Source organism: Pogona vitticeps, chromosome 4, assembly GCF_051106095.1.
Source record: "Pogona vitticeps strain Pit_001003342236 chromosome 4, PviZW2.1, whole genome shotgun sequence".
NCBI lineage: Eukaryota > Metazoa > Chordata > Lepidosauria > Squamata > Agamidae > Pogona > Pogona vitticeps.
The window spans coordinates 52,423,669-52,445,615 of NC_135786.1; the positions used below are offsets into that span (position 1 = coordinate 52,423,669).

Here is a 21,947-nt window from a genome sequence, read left to right on the forward strand (position 1 = left end):
GCCTAATACATGTATATGCGCTAATTTGATTCACATGTCCTGAACTAATACATGAACCACAGAACACAAATATTCGTTGACGTTTACATTTTTCTGTATTTTGTGATATATTTTCCATCAAAAAAGTCAAATGGAGACATGTACACTAGGGAAAACTGTGTACAAAAATGTCAGTGAATTTTCACATATATTTAATTATTGTGAGCTTCCTTGAGTCCCTTTATGGGAGAAATGCAGGATAGGAATTACATAAAATAAATAAAATGCATATGCATTTTGATGGAATTAACAAAAAAATCAGACTGATGCAGAATGTGACACAACAAATTCAAACTGTACAGAAAATGAACAGCATCTTCCATCTCTGCTTAAGATATTTTTAAAAATAACCAAATCTAAAAGCAAAAAGCAAAGAATGCTGCTTATATACTGCCCCATAGTGCTTAAAGCACTCTCTGGGCAGTTTACAATGTTTAAATTATGCAGGCTACACAATGCCCCCTTCAGCAAGCTGGGTACTCAATTTGTCAGCTTTTGAACCCAGGTCATGAACAAAGTTTTGGCTGCAGTACTGTAGTTTACCTACTGTACCACAAGGCTCCTAGATCAAGATTGTACAGCATATTATCGATAATATGATTCACAACTATAAGTAACAGAGGAAATACTGTACGTATCTTGGAGAAAACCAAAGCCTGAAATCCTTGATACTGCTACCACAATATTTGAGGCAACTGAATTCCACATTTTAAGAAAGTGTTTGGCAGAATACATCCTACCCAGAGTAGACGCTGTCTAGGGGGAGGCGGGGTAGAAATCTAATAAATAAATAAATCCCTCCATATGTTGTTTGACTACAAATCTCAGCATACCACACCACTGGCTAAAGTGTCTGGGAGTTGCAGTCCAACAAAATCTGAAAGGCCATGCCTTTCTCTGTAATGCTATTAGAAAGCAACTGAGAGGCAAACTGAAGGAAACAGAATTCACTTTACAGCAGTCTGTTCCTGAAAACAGTTCTGAAAGAAGCATTCAAAAACTACATGAACAAGACAGAGGATACTGAAAAACCAAGTTCTTAGTACCTGCTGCTGCTGAAAATGCAGGAGTTCCACTGGGCTCATCTCTCCATTGGTTTCACCACTGGCTCCTCCCTCTCTTCCACATCCTCCACCACCTCCACCTCCACCTCCTCCTCCTCCATCAGTTGGATTGTTTAGCCCACTGACACCATTCTGACTGGAGGGAGTGGAACGTATTGTCTCCGAGGCAGATTCAACCATCATGACTTGCTAGCAGCACCTATATAAGGAAAAGAGCAACAACACTTAGCAAAGATTTGAACTTGAAGCTTCTAAGCTATACTGGAGAGTACTACCCTCCTGAATATGCTGTTATTGCACAAACACTGCAAGTGTCCCTCCTTCTAAAGCTCCTGAATCTCAGACCTTCCCACCCCAGTTTATGTACTACTATCCTGTTTCCCCGAAAATAAGACCTAACCTGAAAATAAGCCCTAGTATGATTTTTCAGGATGCTCACAATACCCCCCAAATAAGCCCCAGTTAAGTGAAACCCCACCCTCCACCATTGTGCAGCATTATGCAGCAACCAGAAGAAGATGGCATGCCTGCATTTGAATAAATGTAGATTGTTAGAGGGACGTGGTGGCACTGTGGGCTAAACTGCAGAAGCCTGTGCTGCAGGGTCAGAAGACCAAGCAGTCGTAAGATCGAATCCACGCAACGGAGTGAGCACCCGTCACTTGTCCCAGCTCCCGCCAACCTAGCGGTTTGAAAGCATGTAAATGCGAGTAGATAAATAGGGACCACCTCGGTGGGAAGGTAACAGCGTTCTGTGTCTAAGTCGCACTGGCCATGTGACCATGGAAGATTGTCTTCGGACAAAACGCTGGCTCTATGGCTTGGAAACGGGGATGAGCACCGCCCCCTAGAGTCGAACACGACTGGACAAAAATTGTCAAGGGGAACCTTTACCTTTACCTTTAGATTGTTGTGCATGAAAAAAAATAAAGCATCCCCTGAAAATAAGCTCTAATGTGTTTTTGGAGCAAAAATTAATATAAGACCCTGTCTTATTTTCAAGGAAACACAGTACAGTATACTACAAGTTGCAAGCTTCTCTTCTAAACAATGTGAAAATCATAAAAATATCCACAAGAAACTAACCCTGGATTTGTTCATATTCATTAGGACCCAACTAGATTTTTATTGGCAATCAGAAAGGATAAAGACTTTTCCACCAAAAAACCTCTAGGAGGCCTAACTTTACTTCATATTGTTCTTGTGACAAAGTTGGGGATTCTGACATCTTCCATGTGCTGATAAATGAAGTCTGCTGGAGTATATCATCAAAGAACATTATAACTTCACTCCATTCTTTCATTTACAGCATCACAATGGGGATGCTACCAGACAGTTTCCAGTATTATATGTAAAAGGTCAAACCCTGATCAAGCATTTAGGATAGGGTTAACATGAACATGTGAGGAAAGGGAGCAGGCTAGACTCATCTCCCATTGATCTCTTCATACAGGGAAGCAATAATCAACATCATTCACATATGGAGATTCTTCCGGGTTCCTCATTACACAGATATATATCCATGCACTATAGAAGCTCATGGTTTTTAGACTATCACTCTCAACATGAAGGATGTGATGGTACTCCCTTCCCTTTCCTCACACACCAACCCTATAGTAATGAACACTGGTGTATTGTGTAACTGTTCCATCTTTCTCTTTTCAAGCAGTACAAATGGAAGACCATGATACCTGAATCCCCAGAAAAATTCTGTGTCAAGCTTAAAGCAAAATACTTTGTGAATTGCTGGACCTAATAATTCAAATTACAGTACTTCTGTGCCTTTATATAATAATCCAGTCAGCTCAATCTACTTTTTGACAAATTGAAATTTCAGAAGAAGCAAGGGACTCTTTACAAAATGTTTACTTTTGAGATGGTCTTTCCCCTGATCCTCCAAATAATGCTGACTGAAAAAGGAGAACTAAAAAACTCTAATCACCCTTTACCTATTTTACTCTTTCTTTTTCAAATGCCAGTAGTTTACTCCAGCCTAACTTCAATATGGAACTACTTAACTGTGGATACAACAAAGTCCTGTGTCACCTTTATGACTAAATAATCACAGGAGAGGCTCCCCTGGGTTGCCACCCCAATGGAGGACCATAAGACTTCTACAAGAGGTAGGGCCTTCTTCGCAGTGGTTCCAACGTTCTGGAGGAGCTTCGCCTGGCACCCTCCCTGTAGATATTCAGAAGGCGACTGAAAACATTACTCTTCAGGGAGGTTTTCCACACTGACCCTAATTGACCCATTTTTCATCTGCTTTTGTTCTGTGTGTTACTGATTGGTGCCATCTGTTTTTATACAGTAGTTGTTTTTATAGTTAATTACTAGTTTGTTCCCCCTGTGTTTAATTTTTATCTTTGTCCCATGTTTTATCTATTGTAAACAGCACAGAGTAGTTCCTTGGCACAGAGGGAAGTACAGTGGTGCCTCGTATAGCGAGGTTAATCCGTTTCGGATTAACCTTCGCTATAGTGAAACATCGCTGAACGGATTAAAAAAAAACCCCATTGGAACGCATTAAACATCGTTTAATGCGTTCCAAATGGGCCGAAAACTCACCGTTCAGCGATGCTGCCTATGGCCGGCAGCCATTTTCGCGCCCTCGTTAAGTGAGGGGAGGGCACGAAAACGCTGCACGTGGCCATTTCGGGGCTTCCAGTGGCCATTTTGTTCGCCAAACAGCTGATCATCGGGGCTTCGTTTTGCGAAGATCGGTAAGCGAAACGCTTGCCGATCTTCGCAAAGCGAGTTTCGCGCTATCTAAACGTCGTTGAGCGATCGCATTAGCGATCCCAGAAAAGGGATCGCTATGCGATTTCGTCGTTGTACGGTGCACTCGTTAAGCGAGGCACCACTGTACAATACTGTATTATACAACCTAAATAAATAAATAAATAATAAGCTTAATTTGGCAGAAGTTTTTATTGATTGATTGATTGATTGATTGATTGATTGATTGATTTGATTTATACTCCGCCCATCTAGCCGCAACTCACTGCAACTCACTTCCTCAGGTGCATCTGCAATTAACTGCAGTGTGCTCACTTCATTGAGAAGGAAATTCCTGCTGTTTACTCTGCTTTGTTCCAAAACTCAAAAGAAAATCAGCAGGGATTTAAATCATTTCATCATCTATTTGTGCACATTTAGTTTTCAAAACAGCAATTTCCAAATAAGCAGTCGTATTAGTTTGTCTCAGCATGTTTGCAACATTAAAGAGAAAAACTGGAGGAGGAGGAGGGGAAAAGGGACAGCTCAATAGTTCAAGTATTTGGGGAGCCAGACATTGGGAGTTTGATTCCCCGCTATGCCTTGTGACAGGGACTGGACTCAATGATCCATAGGGTCCCTTCCAGATGTGCAGTTCTAAGATTCTTATATTACTGTAGCACTTTAAAGACTAATAGATCCTGACACACTGAAATAAATCTGTTAATTTTTAAAGGGCCACAATATTTTCACCTCGCCTTTCCCTTTAATTTTTTCAACTTTAAAAACATGATACTCAAACCAGTTAAAACTGCATAGAAAAATCAAATCAAGTAAAATCAAAAAACAAACAATACTGTATAAAAAGCTAATAAAATGGTACAGCAAATCTAGCAAATAGTGATTTTCAATGGCAAAGAAAAAGCTAATGAACAAACAAAATTCATAAATATTGTCAATAAACAAAACATGCTCTTACACAAAAATTTAGACAAATGTAATAGCAGCCAGCAGAACAATTCAATTGGACAAATCCATTTACTGTTGCCCTTTTCTGCAGAGACTAAGAAATGAACCAGGGATGTACTACTTAATGTGGTTCAGGATATGGAATAAAACCCTTTGATAAAGCCCAGCCTGTACGGACATGCTAATATTTTCTTGCATTACGTAGGCACGGATGGCTCTCTCTTCAAGGATCCTAAGAGCAACACAAAACTGAACTACCAGTGGTCAAATGGGGAGAATACAGCAGTAGGAGCACAGCCTGCAGTAATTCTACAATTAAGTACCAAAAGGGAAGTATCTGCAAGCCATTCCAAAGTTACATTATTCATTAGCTATCCACATATCAGGGTTCAATCTATTTTAAAAAGAAGAGCATTACATTTCACAGTAAGGGACTGCCATGTACTGTGCATATATGCTTGCACACATGAAAAAGAGAAAAATTTAAATCCATGATTAAGAGTCATTTTGTAATTATGAGGCATTTTTACCTAAGATGGTACTTAGAGTATGGACAAACGACCATCCCAGACAAACCATCTGTCCGCCTATTTAAATTAGTGGGGGGGGTGGGGGGGGGAAGAATAATGCAGCCTCTCTGATACTGCCCCTTTAAATATATTATTTAAAGAATTTTATAGCACGTTTCCTTTCCAAAGTTAAACTGGGACAGAGTCAGAGAAGTGTTGCGTCTTCTTTAACACCCATGAGTATTCCAGGGACTATTTATCCCAGGATCACAAAGTGTCTGTGAAGAAACCAAGTAAAACAGTAGTGGACCAGAAAGAACTGGGAGGAAGAGACACTGGCTATGCCAAGAATAGATTGTCAGAATCTCTTAATTCAGAAGTTTCAAAGGGGAAAAGGGCACCGTGAGGTAAATGTAGGGAAGTCACTTAATTCCCACTCTTTGCTGCTGTGCTTCAGGCTGGGAAGACAAGACATCTTTGAAATCTGCAGTACAGTGCCATAAGGTTGCATGCAGTTTACCTTCTTCCCACACTCTGTGGTAGAGTTCAGAGGCAGCACTAACTTCCTCTGATGCGAGACTGTTTCAGAATCTTGAAGTTGCAAAGGGGGTTAAGTTCCACAGCAACTTAAAGAACTAATAAACTGAGAAAAATTAAGGCAGAGAAACTGAAGACCATCAACACTAAAACTTCACTTTACTTTTCTTCCCTGACCAATTCCCATTAAATCACAGGCTGAATGGAAGCAAGTTTCAGCCAAACAATAGAATAGATTGGGTACTTCAACCTTGCTCTGTTTCAGTCTTGCTACAAGGGTTTCACATTAGAATACAGTGGTGCCTTGACTTACAAATGTACTTGGTTCTGGAATTCCGGTCGTAACTCGAAATGATTATAAGTCGAATCACCATTTCCCATAGGAATGCACTGAAGTGCAATTAATCCGTTCCGGCCAAAGAAAAAAAATAACCAAAAAGAAAAAACACTGCAAGACCCATCTGAAATGCAATTAATCCGAAGTGGGGGGAGAGAAAAGCAAACAAACCATGCAAGACCCTTCGGAAATGCAAAAAAACAGAGAACATTAGAACAGAGACCTTTGGGTAGAGTGGGCGGCATATAAATTAAATAAAATAAATAAATAAACAGTATTAGAACAGAGAACAAGGAAAAGTCTGTGTAAAGTGTTGGAGAAAAGGTGGACATTCGCCTTTCCCTCCCCAACCCCACAAATGCTAATGGGGGAGGAAAGAAAGAGAAGTTGGATTTTGCTTTGTTTAAAAGGTAACTTTAATTTCTCGCATGTTTTCAAAAGCATAATCTCAAACTGCACCTATTTAGAGCAACTGTGTCCCCAAACCAACTTCCATTTCAGCAAAAGATGCTATGGAACCCAGCACACCTGCTGAATAAATTGATAGCAGAATTTCCTAATTATAAGTGTTGCCAAAGAATTGCCCCAACAGCTGGTATCTGTATGATCACTGATTAAAAAACTAACAATAAAAAAGAAGAGGAATGTCTTTAACAACCTTTTGAAATACAGCTGGGAATCCTCCTTTGTAAGCTTCTGATCTGAAATCCTCCAAAAAGCACTACAGGCATATTCTCAAGCTTTATGTGCAAACACAGAACCCAACTATTTATGCAGTGAAAATGAAAATAGTTCCAATACTTCAGGAAAATAGCAAATGGTCATATGAGCTCAAACAATAAAGTACAAATTATTTTGGAGAACACCAATTCTATTGAAGATCAATGGGCAATATTTTGTTTCTGGTTCTGATTTTGCGACTGTCATTTCATCCTAATAATCCCAGCTCCAACTGTAATAATAGGAAAACAGATCTACTAACATGCAACAGGCACACTGGAGTGTCTCATGTTAGTTTTGACTCTTGGTTAAAAAAAAAACCAGTAGTCACGGCTTCTTCAAGGCAGTACCTTCCTAGAGAAAAAAAGTGAAGCAGGAATCATCAGATGGAACTGATCAGAGAAGCGGTCAACAAGTTTGAAAGCAGAAAAGAAGCAGCAGAAAAGAGACATCTCTTTTTTCTACTTTTTCTTTCCTGTGTATGCCCCCCTCTTTCTTTTTTGGCACAATAGACCGACAAACTGGGAACAACATAATTGCTGAAATGTGGCGTGTAATAATAGCTATTCAGAAGCTGATCATTCATATTAAACAGGGTGAAGCAAGCTTCTCATTTGCATGTTTGAGATTATATGCATTTCAAAAGTCATTTCCGCAGGGTGTATGAATGACATTAATTCCCATGTGGAGTTGTCGACTCCCTCCTATAGTCCCTCACACTATCAAACACACACAAGTGCATGCATACACTGAATGACATACTTGTAGGTACAGGAGAATTCAAGGGCACAAAGATTACTGCATTTTTTGTTTTACTGGAAATATAACCGTATTTTTTTGCTCCATAAGACGCACCGGACCTTAAGACGCACATAATTTTTAGAGGAGGAAAACAGGGAAAATATATTCTTAACCAAATAGTGTAATAAAATATTTAATAAACTATAACAGAATAACATTTGAACCATGTAAAGTGAACAGCAGTCAACAGTGGCATTAAGAACCATTACCACTGTCATTAACAAATGGAGAGCTTTGTGTACTCTAGTTTATATACCATAAATTTGTGTACCATAAATTTAATTCAAGTACATATAGACCATTATCAGCCAGTGATGAGACCTATACCAAGCTACCTATATTTTACATTTCCTTTCATCCACCTCCTCCCCATGCTTATAGAAATGTCTCAATGACAGATGAGATTGTTGTGCAACTCTGCCCAGCTACAGCTCAAGCCTATATTAAGTTAGAAATGGTTTGTCTGATTTGGCACTGCATTGAGAGGTCCATTTTAGTTGTATGGCGGATCAATAGTGGAATTAAATAATAATTGTTAATCCCAACCAGAGCAGACCCACTGAATAAAAGAGAACTTGGTAGATCAACACCAATTTAAGTTCTGTTGTTTCAGTCTACTCTAGCTAGGACTAACAGGGTGAGCTATTTTGTAGTTTTGGTCTAGACCCCTAGAATTCTCTAAGAATTCCTAAAGTAGAACCCTGGGAGGTGCAGCACAGACAGATCTAGCCCAACATTGTCTTAAATGCAATCATTTAGTAGGGGTGTGCTCTTTTGTATTTCTGGGCTGCAACTCTCCAGGCAGAACTATCACAGGTTCAGCACAGAATCAAAGTCTGCTGACAAATGTTCTGATTATTTATTACACTTTCTGTCTTCTTTAACCTGTTCCTACTTTCAAAGACAAGGAAGCCGCCACTGTGCTACCCGGTAAACACAGACCTTCTGAGTCATGGTTATTTTGGAAGCACCCTTTGTAGAGCCTATTGGGCAGCAAGGCTATGAATTCTAGTATTTTTTTTCCTTTCAAAATAAATATACACATTTAATCAACTGATTCAAATTCATACAATTAACCAACTAACATTTAATTAGGCAACAGCCTTAGTTTTCCTAACGCTTGTGTATTGCTAGGGCAGAGCAGATCCTGCTTCCCAATGGTTGATGTCCACTGTCCAGCAAAATGTAAATAAAAAATAACAAATTAAGACAACTAGAAAATAAAAAATGAGAGATCTATGTCTATAGCAACTCCCTGTCACACGTTAAGGATTTCCCCTCCCACCCCATGTTCTTTGAATTTCATTGCAGTTAATATGAAGACTGCTACTATGGCAGACAAAAAGCAGAATAAACCAAAGATGCCAAGAAATCCTACTACACTAAGCACTTTACAGTACTGTACTATGTTTATCTACCATAGATACAGGAAGAGAGCACAGTTCAGTGACACAGCACATGCTCTGCATGCAAAAGGTCCTAGGGTCAATTCCTAGCAATGCTAGTCTTTTAAGCAGCAAGTGATGGAAATGGAAGAAAGACAAGACAGTTACTGCCATGCCACTCAACAGACAAAATTGAATCAGATGATCAGTAAAACCATAAGGCAGCTGCCAGTCTGCCACAAATGGCAACATTTTCAGAGTATATTTGCATTATATATTATATTTACATATTTCACATAAAATAGTCTTCAGCTTCAGTTTGGACCAAACACTACAGTATGAGATATTCATTGGGAGACTTGTTTTAAAGTTTAAAATATTCCTTTCAACATCCAGAAGTATATTCTGATAAACTCATCACGGAGTATACATGCTTGCACTAAAAATTGTTCTTGCTGTCATAAAATGAACATTAATTTAAACACCAACAAGCTAAGCACTATTATACAGAGAAGATTAAAGTGAATCAACCACTACCAATTGTATTTTCAGTGTTGTACTGACAGTGGCTAAATACTTATTTGGTCCAGGGAACAGACACCAGTAATGCCAAGAACATTCCGAACACAGCCTATGCTGTACTCATCCTTCTTAAACCTTCCTATGCTTTTCACCTTGCACACTAGCTGTGCAAGGTACTGGGAAGGGGTACAACTTTATTTAAATAAAACTCCACCAATATGTTTCCAAAATTAACAACCTATCCTGCACATTTGTGTTTTTCCATTTAATACAGACAAAGGGCAGAGGGTTTTCCCCCAGTTTCTCCAACTTCAATTGTCAAACTTTCATGTGTTCAACAATTTTCTTCAAACCCATGTATTTTTTCAGAAAAATCTATTTCAAGTAAAATGAAAAAGTCATACGACAAGTGAAAGCATATTTTATAAAGTGTGGAAATGTGGAAAAATGCTATTTACAATTTTAAACATATGCATCCGATATTTAACATTCTATTCGTAAATGCCAGCAAAAATTGTTTTAAAATGTTTTACAGCTAAAGAAAGCAAAGGAAGTAAGAAGGTTTTTTCCTGTATCTGAGGTTTGCCAAGATAACTAATTGACATGCACTCCTATGACTTCTGATTCAGCCTAACTTTTTAAAATTGTCATAATTTGGAAAAAGTTTGAAATTACGACATTTAAAACACAGCAGATTCCCAGTGCTATTTGGACGCAGAGAGTTCAGTTCACCAGAAGTTAATTCAATACATGATTTTTCCTAACAAGCGTGCACATTTTGCCCTATATAGTCTGAGCGTGCACACCAAAGTATGTATAGTTTAAACTGGCATATTTTGAATAAATACACAACAGCTGCAACTACATATAGCTTCCCAGCTCACAACAAATATGTGTGCAGTTCTCCACAGACCTAGGGACGTGGTGGCGCTGTGGGCTAAACCGCAGAAGCCTGTGCTGCAGGGTCAGAAGATCCGGCAGTTGTAAGATCGAATCCACGCAACGGAATGAGCACCCGTCGCTTTGTCCCAGCTCCCGCCAACCTAGCGGTTCAAAAGCATGCAAATGCGAGTAGATAAATAGGGACCACCTTGGTGGGAAGGTAAACAGCGTTCCGTGTCTAAATCACACTGGCCATGTGACCACGGAAAGATTGTCTTCGGACAAAATGCTGGCTCTATGGCTTGAAGAGCGGGATGAGCGCCGCCCCCTAGAGTCAGACACGACTGGACAAAAATTGTCAAGGGGAACCTTTACCTTTCTCCACAGACCATAATGCGGCACACATAGTTATCAAACTGTCTCTTATCCATGTATTGAGAAGATACCTACTAAGATTCAACAGGTTTGCTCAACCACATGCCTCATACCAGTTTCAGATGATACTCTCAGAATATGCCACATTCTCTCTTGTCATCTGCACAGAATTCCCTCCTACATTTCCTAATTTGTGCTAGCTACATTTTGTAATAGCAAATCAAACATGTGGTTGCCACTAATCAGTGTTGCCTCTAAACCATGAGTTGGAGGCCAATCTTAGCCTAATCAGTGCAAAATTCCACTTCTAAGACCACAGTAGACAATGGTTAGAGAAGCTAAGAAGTACACAACAGAATCAGTGAAAAAAAAATGGAAAGGCGCCAAAACCATGGAAAGAGATGGTTCACCCACACCATAGGAAGCATACATTCTGGTAGAACCTCTATACCTACTTACCTGTGAGTTAGCTCCACTGTGCTGTATGGTTTACTTCTGACTAAACACGCACAGAGCTGCACTGTCAGCCACTTCAAAATAAATGTTCACCAAAATCTATCAAGGCTGAGGAAGGGGAAAAAGACTACTTTACCACTACAACTCACAGCTTCTGATACAGACTCTTAATGAAGCAGAACAGCTGTTCCACTGATATTTAACTGGGCTTCTGTACAGATGACAAACAATAGTAGCTATTCTGTTTCAAAGCTACTCCACTGTTACTCTTTTGTCCATTAGTGATAAATAGTATTACTGTATAACAAAACCTGAACCAACTGGAGATACTTATTTATCTAAATGCTGCTTCCCACAAGACCTCTTTTTATTTGCACATCATTCTAGCTTCTATCTCAGTAAATAGCACTAAACAATAAACAATATAGCATTAAACAATATAGGAACATGCCACTTACACCAGAAAAGTCAGGTATCTCTTTTTACAATAAGGATTTTTAAGAGACTTATTCTTAATTTTTGAAGACTCAGGACAAGACATTTAAAGGGGCGGGAGTCATCCATTTCACATAAACATCTGCAGTATAAACACACAACAGCCTCAAAAAAGCTTTCAGCAATTGATGACAGATTGTGCTGTTTTGTTTAGGTTCAAAGGATAACATGTGGACACAACCAAGAAGCAAATGAGCATATAGAGAATAGCCCTTTTAACATGACCCCACTACAAAAATATAGACAGCAAACTCTGTGGGAAAGGTACGGATGGTTCTACACATCTCCTCATGCCTGAAACACAGGCCGGGCATGAAAGGGCATATACCAAAATGGCATCCAATAAAAATAGGCAACCAGATAGATTTTAAAGAACCTGATATTGCTCTTTTACCACTGGTAGACAATTTCTAAAAAATAGCATATAGGTAGTAAGACTGTGAATGAGCAGTGACAGTTTTTCAGTCTCTCTATGAATGGGAATGGCACGTACAAGTAACATAAACATAACTTGAGTTGGGCACTCATCATTCACTGATTAATTGAAGTTTTGTGATTGGATAACTAATTGCATTTTTTGTGGCTGAAAATCAAAATGTTATCCAACAACATTATTAAATTCCACTCCAGTTTCTATATTTGTTTCTTTCAAGTGCACCTTTTATTTGGCGATGAAAGAGAAGCAGGGAAAGAAAAGAGAAAGAATGCAACAAGACTAGAGAGAAAGAGAGACCAAATACCATATGGCAGATAAGCATATTAATTACCACTGCTTTTTAATTAACAATTGCTTAATCTAAGCAGTAACATTTGCCTTGACATCTTTTGACTTTCTGCTAACCTGTGAAGTGCACATGCCATGCCAAGTCATCAATTAATTTTTATTGACGTTTTCTTCTCCTAAACAGGCACAATACCAGGGTTTTCCAATTAACACCTCCATACTCTCTAATTAGTGCAATTAACAGACTGATGGATGCCTGGAGTTTCCCTGGAAGGGAGAGCAAAAAGATCAGCTGGTTTTGCTATGTGGACAAATTTCCCACTGAGAGCAAGCAAATGTAACATCATAAACGTTATTCTCTCAAATGTTAAAATGAAACATACATTTAGATTAATATTATACTTGTAACAGTGATAAAAAACCTCTTGTTTTTGTACATTTGTGCCCAAATTATTAAAAATTGCACAGAATGGCTGAAATCTTGTTGCAGTTAGGCAAATGGTGTAACTTTTAGAACACAATTCAGTGTGCAACACATCATGTCTACAGAGATTTCTTAATTTACAGCAATTTATTTCCAAAAGCTGCACTATTTGCTTAACTGCAATAGGATTTCAGCAGATTTATTTAAACATTTAACAGTACATACATGTTCTTTAGAAACATTCATATATTATGGCCATGTTCTGAAGTTTCCATTACAGTTAGGTAATTTTACCATGTACAAAACTGTCTGAAAACTCTCAATCATCCTCTCGAAGCTTCCTCTTTCACTTCCTGTTCCGTAAATCGACAGAAGTACATTCTTCACTTAATTTAACACAACTCCTGCAGGTGAAGAGTGTTGGTCACTGAGCACGTGTTTTAACATGCTACTTCTCTCCTTTGCATACTGTTATGTGTTGCCACATCACTGCTAACTTACAGCAACCCTAATAAAACTTTCAAGGTATGTGAGAGATTAAAGATGTTTTACCATTGCCACCCACCACCTCAGTAAGTTTCCATGGTGTGGTGACTCTTTGCGTATTATTCCTTATTAAATGTCAAGCTGACACCTCAGATCCTCTGTCTCTATTTCATTCCAATGGCTTGGTCAAACATACAGCTCAAAATAAGATGAGGTGGTGGTGGTTAAGATGTTTACACAATAAGTAGAGCAAGGATCTGTTCTAACATCTCTGATCAATTACCCTTCTGGCTATCGTTATGGGACTTGAAATGCAGAACGCAGGAATGTGCCCTTGTTTTGTTTTGTTTTTCAAATACTGTACCAGAATTCTCCAAGAATTTCCCAGGTAGAATTTCGGGAGCTCCAATTTCGTTTCACTCACCTGCACAAAGCGGAAGCCTCCAAGGCTTTCTTGGTCTCACGTCCTGCTGCACAGAACTTTGGAGGCCTCAGTCTTGTACAGGTCAAGTCAAATGAAAGTATTAGCTTATATGAGTCTGCAGGCTGGAACTCCTAGAATTTTGCCTGCGAAATTTTTGGAGAATTCTAAAGAAGTCCAAGTAAGTCCCCCCCCCAAAAAAAAACCCAAACGAATGACACATCCCTACTAGGAACCATCAGGAAGCCCGCCAATTCTCCATCCCGTTAGAACAACTACAAACTGACATTTTAGATTTGCACGACTCTTACTACAAATTCCTTCCACAAGCACAAACTCATCACTTCACATTGCTGGGATCTGCACTTGCAAAGACTGGGTAAATAACTCTGCTTGCCAAAGTATGCACTTGTCACTGTGACCAATAAAAAATTCCATGGCTTTAAGTCTTCACTGAACAAGCAACTGTCATAGAACCTTCAGCCATCAAAATTCTGCTCTGGCCATCTCTGCACATTTGATTCTTTACACAAACCAAGACACCTAAAAGAATCATATTCATTCATGTAATTTTACATCAGAAACAACTAACAATGACTGAAGAAATGTAAGCTTGAGAACACACTCCACAAAATACAAATGCAAGAGTAGGCAGTACCTTTATGGAACACTACAAATCTTATACAATCTACAAGCTTTCACGGATCAGGCCGATCCACTTCATCAGGCATGGACCAACCAGTGTGAAGAAATTAAAAGTCCAAAAGTTCATGGCAAGATGGATTCTGCCAAAATAGTTTTCCTTAGATGTAAAGTCCAAAGGTTATTGGCAAGATGGATTCTGCCAGGCAAGTTCTTCTTAGATGTAAGTCGAGAAAGATGCAGGCTGCATTAGAGCTGTAGTTTGAAAGATACAACTGAGGCAGATGTCCACTAGATCTCACACCCCAATTCTTCAGACAAAGTGGCACATACCTATGCACACACACACCTTCTCATTTGGCCTTCATTTGAAACAACATGTTTCGGTTTGGCTAAGGAGGCATAGGTATCGCCTACTCTTGCATTTGTATTTTGCAATGACCACACTGCTCCCTTTTATTTCAATGCTCCAGAAAAGTAGGAGAAACTTCATTTGTTTCTCATATGAAAAGCAGGTGTCAAGACAAGCATCTGTCCTCCTCTACAAAGTGGTTAGATATCTAATGACCAAAGAGCACATGTCATTACAAAAATGTTTTACTATTTCTGGTATCTCATTAGGTTGCTCCTGTATTAACACTGGCAGAATAAAAGGCAGAGAAAATTAGGAGGATTTGTCTTTGTAAGAAACAACACTTGACTTTGTGATATGCACATTAATTAACAGGGAAACAATACCCATGTACTCCAAATCTAAATAGCGAGCAAGTGAGAACCACCCACTTAGTAGTGCCACATCCCACTCCTCACCAACTTTGGAGAATTCAGAAAACAGAGCATTACAAGCAAAAATTGAAGCATCACAGCTACGATACCTGAACAAACCTTTCCTGCAGCTACATTCACATAAATATCCACACTCTTGAGTCTTTTTACTTCCAAAAATAGTGACAGATCTGGAAGCTGGTTATGGAGTGCAACTCCATATGATCAACCATAATCTCCCCAAAGGATTGGGACAGAGAGATGAAGCTTTTGAAAAACAAAGGGACCCTTCTGCCTAAAGGACTCCACTACCCCTAGTTTTCCCCATTAAAAAAAACTAGGCATATGAAACATTTTGTATTTTTCAGTAAACAAAATGTCAAGGTTTCACTTTCTTGACATATGTACTATGAGGAATTTAATGGAAGATATTCCAGAACATTACAAAAGTATGATTTCTGTGGATACTGTAGACCAAGGCTGGATATTTTTCTTTCTTGTAAATATCCAAAACTCATCACCCATGCTCACTTGCTATTTTGACTGGGGCTATAGAGTGTTAGAGTTAATCAGTTTCTGGAGGGTTCCATGTTCTTCCACTTGGGGGAAATGAAGATACATGCACTTAGAATAGAATACAGTAGTTTGATGTCTTACTGGTACTGGATATAGTCACAGATTTGGTTCTTGTAAAAACAAAACCATTTATAATTTTAAGGCTGCAATCCAATGCAAAATTATCTAGAATTAACAGAATGGGTATCACTGCTGAGTAGATAGGCATAGTTATTCCATATATTTCATATAAGCTAAACAGTACAATTTTATGTGTTAAATATAAACAATGCATTTTACATTAATTGCTAAAGTACATTCAGGTTTGATAAGAAAATTATATGAAAATTCATATATTTCCATTTCCCCAGGTTTCATCTTCCTCAGAGGACAACAGTATTTTTCCTAACAGTTTCAAAACTTCTGGAGATGTTACATCTCTTAATAGTCAAGAAAACCTCTTCCTGGAAATGAATACACACATATGCCTTGATTTTGGGGTATTTCTCTGAATTGCTTGCACTTTCTATCATAACTTAGTTTATTAATGGGCTTTTCAAATACTGGCACTGAACTTAGCAAGAGTTTACTTCTGGTTAGAAGGCAGAACATACTCTTGTCATATTTTAATAAACATAATCACAGAGATTCACATTCACACAGCTCTAGGGCAATTCCCATTTACTATCCAACTCTACAATTTCAGCCTCTCCCAACATTAACTTTTCAATCAAACTCATTTTCCCAATACATTCTTTCAGGCTCCAGACATACTGAGAAAGGAACAGGCTAAGACCATACACATCACAGGATTTGTCACTCCATGTCAAGGCCAAAATGGTTCTCTTCCAAAGCTGCAAATGCCAGGGATGAAATATATCAGCATGCGGATAAGGTACTGTATGAACACCTTCTAGCATGGAGCTGTGTTCTGTGTGAGATCCTTCTACATTCTCACTTAAGCTTTTTCTCCAAATTATAATGATGTATATTATAAAAATAGCACAATATGCTATACTATTCATATTAGTATTAGTCAAAATAACAAGAACCAATTTTGCTAAGTATAGACAGAGTAGTTAATCTGGCTAAATAACTCAGTACATTTGGCACCTTAGTGCAGATCCAGAGGTTGGGAATTCACTTCCCCAGTGTGCCTGCTGGGAGAAGAGCCAGCTTGTGTATCCTGGGCAAGTTGCATAGTTCCAGGACACCTCCAGAAGAGAGAATCAGTAAAATACTTCTGAGATATCGGTATCTAGAAAACTATGAAACGGTCACCATAAGTCAGAACTGATTTAATAGAATGTAATTATTATCAGATAGAGTAATTAGATTCTTTATTTGCATTGGTCATATGCCATTATAACGGTGCCTTCTGAGTGTGTTGGGCTACAATTCTTACAAGATAAAGCCAGCACGGCCAATAATCAGAGACTGTGGCTGTAGCCGAACACATTTGGAAGATGAAGTAGTTTAGGGATCATTCTGATGACACAATTTTAAGCAAAATGCTGCTTTGATAACTCAGGGTTTGGCTTTGGGTACAGTGGCAACAAACAAGCTCAAAGGACATTTAAGGAAAGTGTGGGTTAATGAAATCAAAAAGCCAGAGTAACCCCAAAGGATGCCTACCCTTGTAATATGATTCTAAAACAATCATAGTAAGTTATCCTCTTCAAGAAAGGTTTCTTTAAGATCAGCCAAAGCAAAGACCTGTTCACCTGTCACAGTTGCCCTTAGCTGGGCCAAACAAATTCAGAAGAAAAGGGAAGGGGACACTGTGAGATCCCAGGAAGACAGAATACAAAAACAATCATAAGAAGAACAGAATAGAATTAAACAAACATCCCAGGAATATTTATTCACAAATATTGCAGTGCTATACTGGGAAATATATATACCGGTACATCATGATAACACCTCTTTCTCAAAACAGTGATTAGCTTGGTGCTGCCTCCAAAGTCAGTGCAAATTCACACTAAACATAGAAAAGAATGATACTTCCATTTCAACTGATTGTAGAATCATCTAATTACTGTACTACAACTTGGGTCTATAAACCCAGCCAAAAATGTGCTTTCACAGACAACTAGGGGAATAGGATTCTTACAAAAGTGTTATTATTTTATCCCCAACACCTTTACTCACACAACCTCTGTTCCAATATCTAAGTGCTGAACATTACTCATGCTCAAGTCTAGGCACTGGGAAGACTTTCTAAAACAGAATTTTAATCTTGAAAGACTTTGGGTTCAGGTGGAAAAGACGACCCTGGGATTGCCTGAAATGGCTTTTTACCCTTTAATTAACACACAAACACATGGAAATATGGGAAAGGATTAGAAAATAAAATCTGCAAGAGCTAAAATGAATTTAAAGCATTACAGTAAATTAGAAGAGATTTAAGGAAGCAAGGATTGGCTTAGTCCAGGCATCCCCTTTAATGGGATCACACCTATGGATGCTTTCATCTGCCACTTTTATCTAACAGCAACTTTTTTTACATATTTTGGAGGAGTTCTCCTATAAAAATACAAAACCTAAAAGAATACAGAAAATTCCATTTTGAATCCCCTTCCAAATGCTTTGTTGCCACCAATTGTGATTTTCATTAATAAACTAAGGACACAACATGTGAAAGAACATCTAAATTTCATCCCTTTCCTCTTTTTTTAACCACATCCCTGAAATAACCAAAATAATGGGTAATCCTACAACACTTCTTGTACAGAAGCTTCAGATCAGGAAAAGGGTTGCATAGACTTAGAATTCGCATCATTTCCTTTCACCCCTGCTAAAGAAATAATGAAAATTGTGGAAGGGCTGGCATTGCACAAATTACAATTACGTTTTTGACAGAAAAAAATACAATATTACTGTTTAGTCCAGAAAGATAAAGAAAGTACTACTGGCCATTTAAAGCACTAGTAGCTATGTGCCAAAGTGTTTACAAACTAATAAGAATTTTCACAGGAAGCATACAACTGGTGGGATTGAAGAGAGATACAAAAAGGATTCCGACTCAGTTGACAAAAATTATTCCTGCATCTTCAAAAATCTGAAGTAAAATCTTAGCAAACGAATAGGCACCATCCAGTTAGCAGTGACTAGACTCTTCAATGTGCTTAGCTTCCAAGGGGCACGGCGATATGAGACAATACAATACAGTATGTACGAATAATGTTCCATGTTCAATCTCTGGAATATGTATATCCCAGTAAAGCTGAATAGTTCAGCAAGTTGGGTATCTGGCTGCAGAGCCAATGTTTTGGAGTTCAACAGGCATCACCACTGTGGCTCCACTGTATTGACGTGGGCTAGTTGCACAGTCCTGATATGCCCCTGAGGACTCCGTATCTAGACAACCCTGAAAAGGGCCACAATAAGTCAGAAAGACTTGAAGGTATTAGGTACCCAGTGTAGTGCTGGTAAAACCACTCCTTAAATATCTCACTCACTTTGAAAGCCTTCTTAGGGTGCCCATAAGCTGGTTCTGACTTGATGGCACATAACTAACTAGGGCTGAAAAATGTGAAACACTGAGGAGACCTTGCCAGTAACTATAGATAATACTGAACAAGATGGACTGACTGATGATCCAACTTCATGTAAGGCAACTTTCCATGTTTCCATCTTCCATCAGGAAGATGAAGCAATTGGCTCTTCAAAAATTCTACAGCCAGCTCAGTATTCTTAGCCACTGCCGAATTATATGAAGCAGCCAAAATACAGCTGGAAACCTTCCTCACTCCTGAAGAGAGGTGTGCTTGGGTGAGCCAAACAGCCTCCTTTTGTTGCTTACAACAACCAAAAAGGTGTCAGGCATTGGCATTCCAGTTTCACCCACTGCTTGCTTTCTGCTGTGCTCTCGAGATGATTTAAAAAAAGAGCCCCACTCCATCTCATTAAGAAAGTAAACACAAGAGCCATCTAAGTGTCTAATTAAGCTTCTAATTAGTCCCTGCTTGTTACTAATGCAAATTAGATTACGCCGCTTAACTACAGCATGTCCACAACACCCTTGTTAATTGCGGCCTTTTGAAATTAAATTACTCCCTAATTAGCATATCAAAGCCATTGATTCGAAGCCAGGAAAGATGAGGGCAGAAGGAAGCTGAACGCCAAGTTTTGTTAATCAGGGATGGCTAATTAAATAGTGACGTTGCACACACAGGGGCTCCAGCCTCACTGTTTGGGAGACTCATACAAATGTGCAGCTCAAAGACTGGCAGAGCCTTCTCCACTGTGTCCATTCTGCAGTCGGTGGAGCAGGCTGCTAGTGAGTTACGCTACTCTGTTCAAAGATGACAAAGCTAAATTTCAAGGCCAAGAGGGGGACTTTTTAAAAAAACTTGATGATTACTTCAGAGTTAACAAGAACTGCATAAATGCAGCACAATTGCTATTATGAAGTATCAAAGTGTCAAGAGAAGATCAGGACACACATAAAGCAAAAGGTAAGAACTTGTATGACAAGTGTACGCAGAACAGGGAGATGTGGAATCACAACTCACCACATACTGTTTCTGTATCAAACTTGTTTATCACAACTACATGTTTCATGCCTTTACTGACATCATTGTCAGTTTAAAATGGAATCTAAAATGGAATTTAAATGACTGGAGAACATGCATGTCATTTCACATTGACACGTTTCCAGTTTCCCACCAGATTTTACAGTTTTACTGGTCTATATCAATTGCATATCAAAAGGGAATAAAGAGCCAACCCTTCCCCGTCCCTTGCCTTAATAATCTGGAATAAATCACTGTAATACAAAGTATACAAATTTTAGTTAAATTATTATAATGAAAGCTGGCTGGATAGCTCAGTGGTTTAGGTATCTGGCTGCAGAGCCAGACGCTGGCAGTTCGATTCCCCACTGTGCCTCCTAGAGGAAGAGTCAGCCCGTTTGGCCTTGGGCAAGCTGCATAGTCCCAGGGCACCCCTAGAAAGGAATGGTAAACGGTCTCTGGTATTCTGTACCTAGAAAAGCCTGGAAAGGGTCGTCATAAGTCAGAATTGACGTTACAGCATGCAATTTTGTTATGATTTAAAAAACCAAGAAAATAACAAGTCTTCTGGCATTTTAAAAACTAACAAATGCATTTATGAATATTATACTTAGAGCATTTTGATTCAGCTTCTTCTGGCAAAATGTCCCCAAAAGTGGCTCACATTGCAACTGATAAAAAAGATTAAGGCATTGTGATATAAAAGCCTATAAAAACTAAAGTTCATGCCACCAGAAACGTGGAAATGTTTTCCTTAACTACTAGTAGGAATATGGAAAAGTCCAGAGGCCAAGCGTAAATTACATAGGATGAACCATCTTTGTATATTGTGGGACACATTTTCTGAAATTAGGAACAAGGATCTAGATACCTGGCATCAGCTCTTTTGCAAAACCTATTACATCCGTATCAGATCCTTGAATAGTCTATTAAAACTGAAGTGGGAGACAGAAATAACGTGGCCTTTTTGAAACAATAATTCAGACTCTTTTTTTACTAATGTGTAAATAATAATCTTTTTCTTTTAATACCAGAATATTTTTTTACATTCACTTTGTTTTATCACTGGAGTGAAAATCATTCTAATCATCACTGCAGGGACCTCATGAGAACTTAACTCAGTCCTGCAAATTAGCTAGCTATCTAGTTTACTAGGCAATAATAAATACATTCTTCGTGGCTAAATTTTAAAGACTCAACAAGTCAGTTCAAGAGCACAATGGTCAGTTGCGGTTTACAGGAAACGAGTACAGTACCGGTACTATGAATACAAAACCTGTATTTATCTAGTTTAATATTTCAAAGCTACTTTTGCAACATACCTTTTTCTCTTAAGCAATAGTGAATCACACTATAGTGTGTGCTTTTATAGTAACTAAGGCTATAATCTTAATACACAGAGTTTCAAACTAGGTTCCACTGAACAAGCATGAATTAACCACACTGATGAATATTCTTTTTTTTAAATGCAAGCCCCCAAATGTCCTACTGTTTTAAATACTCTTTAATTGCTAATAAGCTGCCATAGGGCTTAAGCCATAATTTCCAATATACACAAACACAAATGACAAACCTGGCCAGCATGTAATCATGCACTGGCCACA

The 21,947-nt window shown here is 38.6% G+C and overlaps 1 protein-coding gene across 3 annotated transcripts in view; it reads right to left on the reverse strand.

The window, feature by feature from the left end:
• Positions 1–21,947, reverse strand: part of FOXP4 (forkhead box P4) — a 170,857-nt gene that overhangs the window by 122,035 nt on the left and 26,875 nt on the right. For all 3 annotated transcript variants that reach the window (XM_020796423.3, XM_020796408.3, XM_020796432.3), the window contains exon 2: positions 1,086–1,302. In XM_020796423.3, the coding sequence (XP_020652082.3) occupies positions 1,086–1,286 (201 nt within the window). In that variant the 5' untranslated portion in view covers positions 1,287–1,302. The remainder of the gene's footprint in view (positions 1–1,085; positions 1,303–21,947) is intronic.